The sequence below is a fragment of the Cricetulus griseus genome (assembly GCF_003668045.3).
Source record: "Cricetulus griseus strain 17A/GY chromosome 1 unlocalized genomic scaffold, alternate assembly CriGri-PICRH-1.0 chr1_1, whole genome shotgun sequence".
In the NCBI taxonomy this organism is placed as follows: Eukaryota; Metazoa; Chordata; class Mammalia; order Rodentia; family Cricetidae; genus Cricetulus; species Cricetulus griseus.
The window spans coordinates 199,647,372-199,662,664 of NW_023276807.1; the positions used below are offsets into that span (position 1 = coordinate 199,647,372).

The 15,293-nt window shown below is 37.6% G+C and overlaps 1 protein-coding gene across 1 annotated transcript in view; it reads right to left on the minus strand.

Moving 5' to 3' along the window:
- Adk (adenosine kinase) overlaps positions 1-15,293 on the minus strand; it is a gene marked incomplete at its 3' end in the record, with an annotated part of 398,041 nt that overhangs the window by 113,583 nt on the left and 269,165 nt on the right. Inside the window, 1 exon segment of the mRNA NM_001244850.1 lies at positions 14,598-14,768. Within this exon segment, the coding sequence (NP_001231779.1) occupies positions 14,598-14,768 (171 nt within the window).

Genomic DNA, 15,293 nt, shown 5'->3' on the forward strand with positions numbered 1-15,293 from the left:
ATTTCTCACCCAGAGGCAGCGGATGACTATATAGGAATAGTTCTTTTTGGACACAACAGGGCAGCTGCATATATATATACACACACAGCAGTAATGAGAGCATCTGTAAGAATGGTTCGAGTTCAAGCCAGACTATATCCCATCATGGAGAAAGGAGTTGGGCATGAAGTTATTGGTGAGTGATAGCTGCTGGGAAAGGGAAGTCACTTTTTTTTCTAAGAATGTGCGTCTGGTAAGTCCACAACACTTCAGTGGAAGGCACAAGTTCAAGAATATGTTGGCTCCTCCCTGAGGATTAGCTTTCATGGTACCAGAAGGTGCTATGAAAGCTCCAAGGGAGGGAAGTAATCAACAGTCCAACCCAGCTATGAACCACGACAATGACCACTGTGGCACGATAAAACAATGCAATAGTGTAAAACAGAACCTGGTGCCAACCACAAGCTCTAAAATTGCTCCAATCAATAAGAGAGAAATGCCTGGTCCTGGGAACCTAGTCAACTATGTAGGGCTGAATATTAGACATATTAAATTATTTCTGCAATGTTTAACAAAGCTAAAAAGATCCTGGAGAGACAACTCAGAGTGAAATTCACTGGCTACTCTTCTAGAGGACCTGAGCTAGATTCCCAGTACCTACATGGTGGCACACAAATCACCTATAACTCTAGTGTCAGGGGTTCTAACACCCTCCTCTGGCCTCCATGGGCACCAGGAATACGAGTGACACATGGATACCTATACATATTTAAAAAGAAAAAAAACTGAGTTAATATAAGTTTGAGAGCAAGTATAGAAAGAGAGAGGAGACTATTTCTAAGAAGGTTTGCCTCTAACCAGGCAATGTCCCAACTGTAAATAACACATTGAAATCACATTTTTAAAAGTCAACCCAGTCTTCACTCCTTCCACTTCCTAGTTAAAAAATAAGATTAACTGCTGCTCAGCTGTGATAATGTTGTTTAGTAAGTGGATCTGTGGTCACCTGGATATTCTTTGCCATGAATACAAGTTACTCTAATTTATTCTGCAGTATTCCTTGTGGCCCATTTCTAAATGCCACATAACATGAGAGATGAACACTGACTTGAGTATAACAGATATGAAGTCTGATTACCAAGAAGAAAATTCAATTCACCTCAATAGCATTTCCCTCCTGGAAAGTAGCAGGAAATAGAGGGGCACTTTTGTATTAATATCATACTCAGAGAAAGAAAGCCTATTTTACCTTAGGTAGGGAATTATTTTCTACAAATTATCAAAGTTGTACTTATTTATTAAATTAAGACCACCCAGTCAAGCACTGGTGATACACACCTTCAATCTCAGCACTTGGGAGGCAGAGGGATCTCTGTGAGTTTGAGGCCAGCCTTGTCTACAGAGTAAGTTCCAGGACAGCCAGAGATACAAGGAGAAACCCTGTCTTGAACCTTCACCTGCCAAAGAAAGAATACTCTCTTACTTTTAACAAATCAGTACTAATGCCTACAAATTAATAAACAACTTCAAATTCAATATTAACTTTTATTCAGATTAATGCCTGAAAATAAATGTTGCTTCTCAAAATGAACTACACATTGGTGGGAACATTGGCAGTATCTAGGAGGCTTCAGTAGCAGGATTATGTATTCTAGATTAGGCTGGGCTGCATAGCAAGACCCTGTCTCAAAAAAAAAAAAATCAAACTCAAATAAAACTAGTAGTATTTTAATGTTCAAACAATGGCAGTGGAAACATGGCATCTATCTGGCCTTGAAAATAGCCAATCAAAACGCCAAAGGAACATACATTTCTGAATGAAAATTTAAACATCCTTCTAAGGAAAAAGAATTAAAAAGAAGAGAATCTATTGTGCTTGAGACTCTGAGCTCATGCTCAGCACTACAAAATAAAAAAAAAAATGAAACAAGAGGCAACTAAACACTGAATATAGGAACAAATGGTAAATTTGGAAGTCTTCTGTTTCTTATATTTGCACTGTAGGGATAGAGTACACTAGTTACCAAACCCAGAGAGGTTAAGAGCTGACTAAACAGTTTTGGTAGAGACCAGACTCTCATTTTCTGGTCCCACTAAACCTGATTTGAGCTGTGTATTGTGTTTACAATTGCATTTATAATACAAAGCTCAAATCATAGTGAAGACTGTTATTTAACAGGGAGTGAGGTAAGAAAGTGACTGTCTTGTAGAGGACATCAGATCCCCTGGAATGGGAATTGCAGGAGCCTGTGAGCTGCCCAATAAAAGCCCTCTGAAAGAGCAGTATGCACTTAACTGCTCAGTCATGTCTGCATTCCTAGCAGTGCTAACATTCTAAAGTATGTATGAGTGCCACGTGCATAGTGCAGACTATGAACTTAAAATGTAGTCAAAATAACTATATACATTAAGTAAAGAAATGTAACACATGAGCACACACACACACACACACACACACACACACACACACACACCAGTTAACTATTGGCTCATATTTGTGATTCCAACAGAAGGTAGGAGGGGTTCTGTGGGTCAGGTTAGAGCCCAAGCTGGTCAATGAGATGGTTTGAATAACAACAGACCCCATAGACTCATATGTTTGAACACTTGGTTGCCAGTTGGTGGAACTGTTTGGAAAGGATTTGGAGGTGTGATCTTCTTGGAGAGAGTGTCACTGGGGGTGGGATTTGAGATTTCAAAAGACTCACACCATTCCTGGCATGCTCTCAGTAGCTGCTCCAGCTGCTGGTTGTCTACTTCCTCTGCTTTGTCACCATGGATTCAGATCCTTAAGAACTGTAAGCCCCAAATAAATTCTTAACTTCTACAAATTGCCTTGGTCCTGGTGTTTTATCACAGAAACAGAAAAAATAATTAATAAAGTAGATGTGATGAGTTCTATGACAACCTGGGCTACAGTGTGAGGCCCTCACGTTAAGAAACAAACAAGTACATACCCTCTCATGGACTTGCACATAAGTATATAATTAAAAATAAATCTTAAAACTCACCAAAACTAAGACAAAGACACTTTGATCTCTACAAATGCCCAAAAAGAAAAAGACTTGGAGAGAAAGAGAGAGAGAACTGGGAATGGTGTGTGCTTTTGAGACTTCACTACCACCCTTGGTGACACACCTCTTCCATTAAGGTCAAACTCAAATCCTTCCCAAATAGTTCTACCAACTTGGAATCAAGTTGGGGGGCATTCTCATTCTAATCAGCACAGCTGTAGAGTTTTATACCACCTTTAGTTAGTTATCGTAAGATGTAAACTATAGTCTACCTAGCTAGGACAGAAACAAAATGAAGAAAAACTATGCTAAGAAATGATCAAGAAAGCCAAAGGAGTAAGGATGAGTCTTAGTCATAGAGCACTTGTCTAGCATGTGCCAGGAAGGCCTCTGGGAAAAGAAAAAAAAAGCACACTAATATACTTTGCACATATTATTATCTAACAATGCAATATAGAGCAATGGGAAAGTATTATATCCATTTCTTAATCTTCCAAAATGACAGAGATGAACATTTCCTCATTTGTTCTATATCTATAGATAATCTCACTATTCTGAAATAATTTTAGGGTGTTATCAAAGCCAGGAATCCACCCAAAGACCTATCTAGTGTATATCTATTTTGTGAAAGGAAAAGGGAGGCATGAATTTGTAGTGAATAAATATCCAAATCGTAGAGATTAAACTTTATTTTGTTACATAGAATACATAAGGCTGCCAAAATAAGAATTGGTATTTTACTATCTAAATTATTTTAGGGGTTTCATTACAGTCTAAAGTAGTTATATATTTAGACAAACAGAGTTCCATCATTTGGAACCAACAGGGAAAGAACCAATTCTCAAAAGTTGTACTTTAACTTTCACAGGCATGCTTTGGCGCGCACGCACACAAATTAAAAGCAAAATAGAAAACCAAAATACCATTGTTATAAAAAAAGAGTAATCTTAACATCTGAAATACTTTTAAGGTCAAAAGTAGTGACCAAATGACTCATATTTGTAAAAACAAGTGTTTTTAAAATTTGAAAAGGTTAAAAATCTTCTGAGAAAGGAAAAGCAAATTCCCGCACCCCTTAAATGTTTAGTAATCCTTACTACTTATTAGATAGTGGGGATAGAGAGAAGCATGAAAGTCAGCATTATGGACGAACACGGTCCAGTGTAACAGAAAACAGATGACCAAGCAATTATAACTAAAGTAATTGTAAAACAGCATAAGCTTATAATGGCACACACAACAGAATCATGTCAAAACTGACCTGATAGTGGAGTGTGGAGGACTTTTGCAGGTAGAGCTGAGAGACTAGGATGAGGACAGGGAGACGGGCACATGAAATGTATGCCAGAAAACAGAGTAGTGATTCTTTTCCATATTCATGCAATGTTTTAATAAAGTAAACAAAGAGATGAATGAATCTTTACAGTTTATAACCTAAAGAATGATCACTTATCTCTGGCATTATTTTCATTGTATTATAGAAATGAATTGGTTGGGAAGGATAGAAAATTACTCTTAATTCAGTTTAATTTTCATAACAGCAACCAATATTTATGAAGTGAAGTGACACTTTTACCATTCTAATGAATTCTATTTGATGGCTATGCTTTATAAGCAGTTGATAATCAAACATTCAAACGACCTCATAAGAGGAGCAAAGGGAGTGTAGGTTTGACAGAGCTCTTGCCTGGGATTCCCCAAGTCCTGGCTTTGATCTCCAGCCTTGCAAAACCAAGACCAAAGAAAACCAGAAACACATTCTATTTGCATTGCTGCTGAAGAGTGAAAAATATATACAATTCATTTGGAGAGGAATTTGGCACTAACAAAACCATGCATGTGCTGTTCTTTTGATTCACTACTCCCATTTCTAGGAATTTACCCTGACGAATAACTTCAATAGTACAAAAATACAGACAAACACAGCTATTTAGTAAAAAACTGTTTTTTTTTCTTCCTGTGAAATTCTGGGAATACCTTGAGTGCTCACATATCAGAAAGCAACTGGACCAACTACAGTATGCTCACACAATGGGGAACCATTTGGCTATGAACAATAAGAGATGCGATGAAAGGATCTTCAGGACATTCATGATGGAGAAAAGAAAAAAAAAACACTTAAGTACAAAGAGGATGTACAGTGCAGTGTTCTATAAAAACATGAATATGAGCTAGAGATTAAGAAACAAGTTTAGAGCTGAGGAGGTAGCTCAGTAGATAGAAGGCTTGCTCAGTAGAATGAAGCCCAGAGTCAATCCCTAGCAACACACTAACTGGTGGATAGGAGCAGAAAGGTCAGGAGTTCAAGGTTGTCTTCAGCTACAAGGTGAATTTGAGACCAGCTTGCACTTCATGAGAAGCAATCAATCAATACAAAGCAGGTTTGAACTCTGAGAGAATGTGGAAAGAGATAGGTGAGGGTGGATGGCTGTGATGCTTTTAAATAAACCCTTTGCATTAATTGTGTTCAGAACCATAGAAATGGTTAGGAATAAAAAAGAAATAACTTAAGTTACGAAAACATTATTTTGACCATCTATTCCAAGGCTAAAGTAAATAACAGCAACAACAAAACCAAACAAACAGAAACAAAGAAAAATTTCACAGGAACATTGAGCTGACTCAAGATTTCTCACAAGGCTCCCAGAAAGGTATAGGCTGGACTGTGGTCAACTCATGCTTGAGGGAACACTCATGTGGCTGTCTAAGCCCAAGTCCTTGGCTACAAACCAAAGACATCAGTACTTTGTCCTATGGGTCTCCCCACAGAACAACTCAGATTATGGGAGCTTGCCTTTTCCAGAGCAAGGGCTCTAAGAGAGACAGCGAGAGAGGGCAAAACAGGTGGAAATAAAAATATTTTGTAATATTAATTTGGAGATGAGCATTATTCCATTTGTCACATTCCATCTGTTGAAGAGGGCCTATGAAGAAGTATGAAAACCAGGAGGCAGGTCACTAAGGGTCGTTTCAGACTGCTTACCATGGTGTGCCCATGTTCTATACACATGAAAACGCACTTATCATTTCTCCAGAATGGTTTCAATTTTGAAATAATTGTATGTGAGTTTTAGTTTTAAATGATGAGGTTTTATTATTGCCTCCTGGATTTTAATATACACAGACACATAAACAGACAAACAGAAGCGGATGCAGTTACATATACACTTACTTCCATTTTTTAATTTGAGGTAAGGTTGCACTATACTGTCCAGGTAGACCCCAATGCCTAGATTTGAACACAACCTTCTTCTCCAAGCAGCCTGAGTAGTTAGATATGCCCAGCCAGAAAGAACAACTTTCAAGTAGATATAAATTAGTTCAAAAATCTCTTTAATCAAGTGATCAAAGCTAATATCACCAGAAATGAGACGTTAAAAACTGACACAATGCACAAAAAGACACAGGAGCATTCCTTCGATATTCTTTCTTTTTTTTTTTTTAAAACATGGGAAGGAAGCTTTATTAGGGGAAGGGAGCAGGGAAGAGAAAAGAGAGAGAAGAAAGGAGGAGAGAGGGAGAGAGACAGAGACAGCAATATTCTTATTAAAGAACTGCAGTTCTTGAAGATAACCACCTTGAAGGTTATTCTACACAGTGACAATAAACATATCCAAAATTGTCATGGTCATAAAGAAAAGAGACTGAAGAGCTGCTCCAGCTGAAAGAGACCAAGGGGACAACTGATAGCCGAAGGCACTGTGAATTCTGGACTAGATTTGGATCAGAAAAGGGCTATCGTGATTTTCCACATATACATAGCCGTAGCAAACTCAGAACTTTATTTTCATAAACTATCAACTGACCTATACAATCTGTTTAAACTTTGCCAATAATCTCCCTAATGTTCACTAATTTCAGCTTCTTCACTCTCATTTTCTGTGCTTTAAAGACAGAGAAAAACCCAGAAGCCAAATAAAAAAAATCAGAATTGCCAAACTGAGGCCCAGTGCTCTTTCTATTGTGATGTAAATGTCAATTTATGTTTAAAGGATATATCAATTTTATTAAATAATTTGAGTTAGAGTAATTTAACAAATGTGTTAAATAAGAACTTTAAGTATCAACCCATAATAGAGCATGTCATAGTCTACAAATAACAGAATGGTCACTTACAAATTTATAATACAGAAGCTGAAACAATCAAATATGTGAAAAGATTAACTGAAATATTACTGTATATCACAAAGGCACTGCTGCATATATATGATTTTCATGACAATTCAAGCCACATGAAATTCTATGTTATATTACCAATATCAGACAGAATAGAAGTGATTTTAAAAGAGCTCACCATTACAGAGGAAGAGTGAAACAAAAGGAAAGAAAAGAGGGCATGTTTGTAAAGGTGAAGAGAAAAGGAGAAGGAAGAAAAATGAAGGTTTGGAGAGAGGCCAGGCTTAGAGATAAATGGTCCTTCCTCACTCGGAACTGTCCCCACAGAATCTCTGTGACATGCTACCACGTTTGTTAGTGTCCATCTTCTTCAGTGAGTTAAACATGTAAGAAAGACTTAGAGGAACGAGTTATTAGAAACAAAGCTACAGTCGTGTAAGACTATAGCTCTGTGCTAGTTGAAGTTTCATTTTCATCACTGGAAAAGCAAAATGTGACAAAATTTTATATATCTCAAACACATTAGAAGGGATTCCCATTTTCTTTGACTGCACTTATAGGTTTGTCTGCATCTCAGGCTCCCCCTCAGGAGGAGTATAGAACTTTCTATGAACAGGCTTACATGGTGACTTCTATCCATCATTAGATATACCTCCATCCCTAATATTCAGGGTGAGAGCAGTCTAGTAAAAGAAAAGAACATTTCTTCTATGGCTAGAATATGTGTCTAGACAATGGTCTTGAGTTCCTGCAAATGCCTGGAGACCATATACCTTAAAGAATGACTTTAGACAAAAAGATGTGTAAATAAAATACTCCTTTGAGTATAAAATACACATTAGCATGACAGAGTTTCTGAAAGTTAGAAATTATATCTTTACAGAGGACCAGAAATTCCTGACCAAAAGACAGTACCTGAATGAAGATGTATGTAGGAAAGCATTCTACAGACGTGTGTGTGTGTTGGTGGAGGACAACTGGGTGCTGTTCTTTAGGAATGCTGCTCACCTTTTCTTTTTGAGACAGAACATCTCATTGGGCCTGGAACTGGCCAATCAGGCAAGACTGCCTGGCCAGTGAGCTCTAGGAATCAGGCTGTCTATCATGCCTGGTTTGTAATGGTTCTGAGCATCACTCATGTCCTTGTGCTGACAAGGCTTTCTGACTCAGTTATCTTCCCATTCCCACTTACACAGACCATTTGTACTATATATAGGCGATATCATATGACTTCTATTTTATGGAGTATAGAAACTGAAAAAATTACCTCACATACCTGTAGAAAGATTAATTATGATTTAAAAAACAACTGCTTAAAAATTTAAAAGTTTAGCAGTGTGACAAACAAACAAAACCACTAAAACCTCTGCCTACCCCAGCAACACATAATACAAAAAGATGCAGAGGCTAATGCATTCCCACTTGGTTACACAGAAGATGATTAGAAGCTAAGGCAGGAAGATCGAGGTGACCCCAAGGCTAGCCTGGCTATCATGATGCCCTTTCTTCAAGCTATCATTTAGCTTTAGAAGATACAGATCAAACACATAAAGCCAATTTTACTTGTTTCAAAATGTTCTGATGTATCAAATAACACTTGTCTTCTTGGTCGAGCCTCATCACTACTCAAATATGAATCAGCAACTTCTCAATAACTGAACAACCACACCAACAAACTGTGGAATTTTCTTCACTGTTTTGTAATTCATTTATTGCTAAACCACTCAGAGAGAGAGAGAGAGAGAGAGAGAGAGAGAGAGAGAGAGAGAGAGAGAGAGAGAGAGACAGGGAGGGGGAAAGGGAGAGGGAGAGGGAGAGGAAGAGGTTAGGCATGGTGGTGCACATCTGTAATACTAGCACTGAAGATGCTGGGGCTGGAGCACTTCCAATTCAAGGTCAGCTAGGTTATGAAGTGAAACCCTGTCTTAACAACAAATGTTAAATAATCACATAAGAGAGAGAGTAATCTCAGCTTTCCTGCTCTATACATTACAAAGTCAATAGGTTTAACACAGATTCTATGTAAAGAAATGGTAATGCAGAAAAATTACCAGAGAAGGATTGATTAAGCAGAGCTATGGATTATCTTCATAAAATGAAATCATCTGTCAGACTCAAAAAAGGGGGAGGTTAATAAGAAACAGGAAACCCATGAATGTGGGTTTCAGTGAGGAGACCTCAGAAATCTACAGGACCTTATGTAGTAGTTCAGTATTTATCCCTAGCATAGGTGTGGACTTTGGGAGCCCATTCCACATAGAGGGATACTCCCTGAGCCAAGACACACGGGGTGGGCCTAGGCCCTATCCCAAAGGATATGATAGACTCTGATGACACCCTATGGAAGGCCTCACCCTCCCTGGAGAGCAGAAAGTATATGTGATAGGTAGAGTTTTAGTTGGGGGAGGTGGTAGGGAAGGAGGGGAGGGAGAGGGAACAGGGATTGACATGTAAAACAATCTTGTTTCTAATTCAAATAAAAAAAGGATTAAAAAAAGAAGACTAAAAAAAAAAGAAACATTATTCTTAGTACATATGAAATAATTCAACAGCTCTTCAATTTCAAGCTGTATTTTACTATCTTAAATATTGTACAGCACACTGTATGGGCGATATGATGCTTCACTGTGAAATGGAGTGGTGACTCTTGACAGAGTAGTCATTATCAGGAGATAATTGACCTTATTTGAGAGCTAAGCATCCCGAGGCAAAGTTGAGTGTACTTAATCCTGGCAGGTTAATTATCTACTGATTAGGGAACCTTAAAAGGTATTACTCTTAAGAACCATTTTCAAAATGACTCTATTCAAAAATTTAATTTAATAATAAAGAAAAACAAGAACAATCAAGTTCTTTAATCATGTACAAGGAAACAATGACTACAAAGCAGCTAACATGAACCGGCATCAATAGATATTATTTATAATTATCTACATGTAGAATGCCCTCCTATATTAAATTGGCTGCATGTGAATTTAGTGAAAAAATGATAGTGCGGAAGGAAACTTTAAAGATGTTAAAATATATTTAAAAATATTTAAAGAGTTTATATACTACAGAACTATTTTAGTTTTGAAATGTGATATATTTTTATGATTTATTAATGACTGACTAAGGCTACAGGAAGCAAAGCTAGCCACAAGCCATAGAGCCAGGTAATTGTGATACACACTTTTAATTCTAGCAGCCACACTAGCTAGCCATACAGCCTGGCAGTGGTGGCACACATATTTAATCCCAGGACTCAAGAGACAGGCACATGGATCTCTGTTAGTTCAAGGCCACACTGAGCTACATGAAATTAATCCAGTCCTAAGGAGAAACAGAGATCACAAAGATGACCTCAGCACTTGGGATCACACACCTTTAATCCCAGTACTAGGGAGGTATAAAAGGAATCTCATGGGAGATTTATTCTCCAACCACACTGAGGAGAGGTCAGCCCTTTCAGTCTGAGGTAAAGGCAGAGGTAATGGCTGGTTGCTTTGCCTCTCAGATCTTTCAGTCTCTGAGTTTTTATTATTCATATTACATTTCATTTAAAAGCAGAAAATACAATCTAACAGGATTACAAAAGATTTTGTTTATTTAATTATTCACTCACATTTATTTTTTGCTTATTTTGGAAGGCAGGTTCTTTGATCTATAGCTTAAGCTGGCCTTGAACTCATGGCAATCCTCCTGTCCCAGCCTCATGAGATATCACACTGGCTTACTAAGTGAGGAAAGAGAAACATGTCTCTGTGCACTTCTAAATCTCTGAGAAAGGGCTGCAGGACAGACAAGTGTGGACTACTTGCCTGGACCACGTAAGACACTGTTTGACTCCTGGTCAAAAGCTCTGTGTCTTAGGGAAGACACAGAGAAAGAGAAAGGCTAGTCAACTTTAGAAAACAATACATTTTTAAGACATGCCATAACATGATCAAACTTGGAAAACATGGGGAATAAGAGACATCAGATAGTTATTAAATGAAGCTAATTTTATGAGGTACTTAGGATGTGCACTCATAATGACATGTAAAAAAGTGACTACTAAGGGCCAGGAAGACAGAAAATGGGTGGAGTTATTATTTAACATGCATCGAGCTTCTGCTTGGGGTGAGGAAAAGTCCTGCAAATGAACTGTGGGATGGGTTGTGCAGCATTGAAGATACCAGTGTGCTGCATGCTTGAAAACGGTTGGAATATAAGCTCTGCTTCTTCCTGACTTCTCTCCTGTGTTCTCTGCCTTTTCAGATGGGCAGGCATACAGCCTAGGCTGACCTTGAATTGCTGATCTTGTGTCCATCTCCCAAGTACCTGATTGGTTTCTGTGAGGTTTCTGTAACCAGGCAAGTATTATACCATCTGAGCTGCATTCTGAGTCCCTGTGAAGTATTTCTTAATGCAATACAATAAGAAAGGAAATCTCATGGCTTAGTAACTCTGTTTACATCAGTGGTTCTCAACCTGTGGGCCATGACCCCTCTGCCAAACCTCTATCTCCAAAACCACCTACAATTCTTAAAGGTAGCAAAATTAGTTATGAATTAGCAACAAAATAATTTTTTGGTCAGAGTCACCACATGAGGTAGCAAGGAAATAATTTTATGGTTGGGGGTCACCACTGTATTAAAGGGAGTCCGTGATGGGAAGGGTGAGAACTCTGTAAGCACTAAGTGGGTAGTCACTGCATATGCTTTTATCTACTCATCTTGAGACAGTTTTGTTGCATGGTCCAGGCTTGCTTCTGCCTCATAAGCACTTGTTTGTAGTCATGCACTACTATGCCCAGCTTGTTGAAGTGTGTTATTTTTAACTGAGACTACTGGAAAATCATCAATGCTAGTGTTCAAACTTCCCCAGAATAGGAAAGTGACAAGTAGAAAATAAAAGCTAAAAAAGTTCAATGTTAGCTAAGTACTGACATTTTAGAAAAATCAAATATTAAGCAGATATTTTGGGGGGCTAGAGAGGCAAAAGAGGAAAAAAATAATCATGCAAATATATATACACATACATTTCTTGTGAAATATATTTTAGATTGCAGTGCATCTTTACAACAAAAATTCCTGTTTTCTTTTATAACTAAAGATAACTTATTATATTACTAAAGTATTTAAGAATAATGGGTAATATGCTCAAAAGGTAAAACATTATTAAACTGCAAGACCTTAGCTTATATTTCTAGCCCATTAACACTGAAAGCATCTGATTCCGACATCCAGCTTACTTGGTTATCATAAGGTGTTGCATTATTTGACTTTGTCTTATATGTAAATGCAGCTTCATTCAGTCACATTTTAAAGAGCATGATAACCACTGCACACCGCACTAGGAACCTGTTTACCATCAGAAGACCTTTAGAGTCGGCTTCAATAAAATAATCAAACACATCTAGTCATCCTCTAGCCATCTTCATTTTATAACCCACGTCATGACAGATTTTACATAGGACAACTCCTGGAAGTACTCAGTTCTCTTTCTACCTTGAGGGTTTGGGGCATCACACTCAGGTCATTAGGTTTGGTGGCAAGCACCTGCACCCATGGAGCCATTTCCCCACCCCCACTTCTTCCCTTTTATGTATTTACAAGTCAAGCGTCTACTAAAGAGTTGTCTGTGTGATCTTAAGTTTTTTCAAAGGTTCCATCTTTACTCTCTTCCTAATTAAGGTCACTCATGACTATCAAGTCCCACTTGCAAATCTGACAGCATTCAATTCTCTCAATCTACTTCTCAAGCCTCACTTGTTGGAATCATACTTCTCTCTTAAACAGTGCTTGTAGTTTGTCTTCTTAGAGTCTAGAGCACTTACGTACTCCCAGTCTAATCTTCCCAGACGTTAAAGGGTGAATGTCAATTTCCCCACAGTGACTCTCAGAATGCTATCATAGTGACATATTCCTTTATGTTATTTAAAGGGCTAAAACAGCACACCTCCCACTCATTACATTGACTTTTTAGGAAACAACATGAGGGCTAGAGAGTTGGCTCAGTGGTTAAGAGCACTGGCTGCTCTTCCAGAGGACCTGAGTTCAATTACCCAGCACCTGAATGGCAGCTCATAACCTGTAACTACAATCCCAGGGGATTCAAACTCTAAGCACACATATGGTGCACAGTCATACATAGAGGCAAAAATATACACATAAAATATGAATGAAAATTTAAAACTGCATTGTATAAACATACCACACCAGCCATGTAAGAAAAAGGCAGGTCTTAGTCTACTGAAACTCCAGCAGCTCTCTATCAAGTGTTTCACCTCTATCTCTTATCACTGTGTCAGTGTTTCAATATGAAATGTCCCCCACAGGCTCATGCATTTGGATGTTTGGTCCTTTGGTGGAGCCTTTACGAGAGGAGACTGAGCTGGAGGAACTGGGAGCTAAGGTCTATAACTTGGCCCACTGCTGTTCTGTTTCTTAATCTTGTGAGATGTGGAGTCCCGCTCACATATGCTCCCATAGCCATAAGCTCTGCCAAGCCTCCCTGCCAGGATAGACGTGATCCACTACCCAGTTGAGATACAGCTTCCCACACTTAAGTTGTTTCCTGTCTGGTATTTGGTTGCAGCATAGGAATGTAACTAACGTAGTTAATGTGTAAAGAAGGTAACATTTCCTTTCAATGGTGCTAGTCTTTGTATGCTCACACATTTGATATTCTTTCTACAGATCAATCCTTCAGTTTTCACTCAGGTAACATCTCAAATTACTTCCAGGTCAGTTTTTAAGTTTCTTTAGATAGACCGCATACTTACCTTACTGATATATAAAATAAATTAATATACTCAAATATTAGGACCAGAGAATTAGAAACAGAATCGGTTTACAGGGTGATCAATGTCATCTTACACACAAAACTTCCAATATTCATAAAAGTTCATTGATATGGCTAACATCACATGAAGGCTCAGTCAAAACCTTCTCTAGTCTATTTTATTGATTTTTAAAGTTTCCCTTGACTTTTAATTAGAGAAAATACATCATTGGTTAAAAGAAGAAGCTGTAATACTTCAAGTAAAATTATACAAGTATTTCTAGAATAATCCCAGTAATAAATAAAATATAAATTGCAGTATCAGTATTTCCTTATAATAATTAACTTTAAAGAAGATTTTGAAAGTGAGAAAAGTCTTTAAAAAGAATTTTGGTTGTGGTCATAGTTATAGGTCATACATGCATTTGCCGAAGTATAGGAATTTAGAGGAAGAAGGGTGAATTTACTATATGTATACTAAATCCAAATGAATTGATCTTTTAAAAATTTATTTTTTACTAAGAAGTTATTCTGTAAGAAATACAGAAAATACAGTGGTAGAGAAAACATACGCAAAGCCCAGAAACAGACGATTACTTAATTGTTTTGTTTTTTAGAGACAATCCCTGCCTTTGCTTCCTGAATGTTGGGATTAAAGGCACACACTACCATACCTGGCTTTAGTTTATTTTTTTTTTTTGTTTTGCTGTTTTTTGTTTTATTTTTTTAAAAGCAACTCACCGTCTCATTTCCAAAGAGGATGTCAACATAAGGCATGACTTCCATCAAGGATTCCTTGAAGAACTGGCTAATAAACGGTGCAGACAAGTTCAAAGTGAAGATCCTGTTGTTCTCAGCAGCATAGCGAGCAACTTTCAATACTGACTCTGGGGAGACAGTAAGAAAAAAGCCCTGGACAAAGGAAAACAGGAGAGACAATTAGAATCAACACCTCCACAGAGTTAGGCTAAGTGGCTAATAAAAGGAATCTATACAAAATATCAATGCCTGTGCAAATTTAATTATAAAGTCCAAGGCAGAAAATGGTTGTATTTAGCTTGAAAAAAGGTTATCATGTGAGTGCTATATGCTTGATACACACCGTTACTAAAGACAAGAAACATTATCTATTTCCTATTAGATTACAAATGTGCACTTCCCAAAGAATTCTTGGAACCTATGAAACAAAAACATACCCTAGAAGATAATAAGTATGTTTGAATTTGAGAAATACAAATGTAGGCAGATCAAATCCTTCTAGTTTCTTATAACCTGTCAGCATCTTGTCAGTAATTTAAAAATGGTTATAAAGAGTATATCCAACTTATTATCTTAAAAAAATCATAACTTAATTTATTTCATTTCATTTTAGAGCCTCGAGAACGCATTCCCTTTGTTAACCAAGGCTGGACTGGAGAGTTCTAGGAGTCTAGAGAT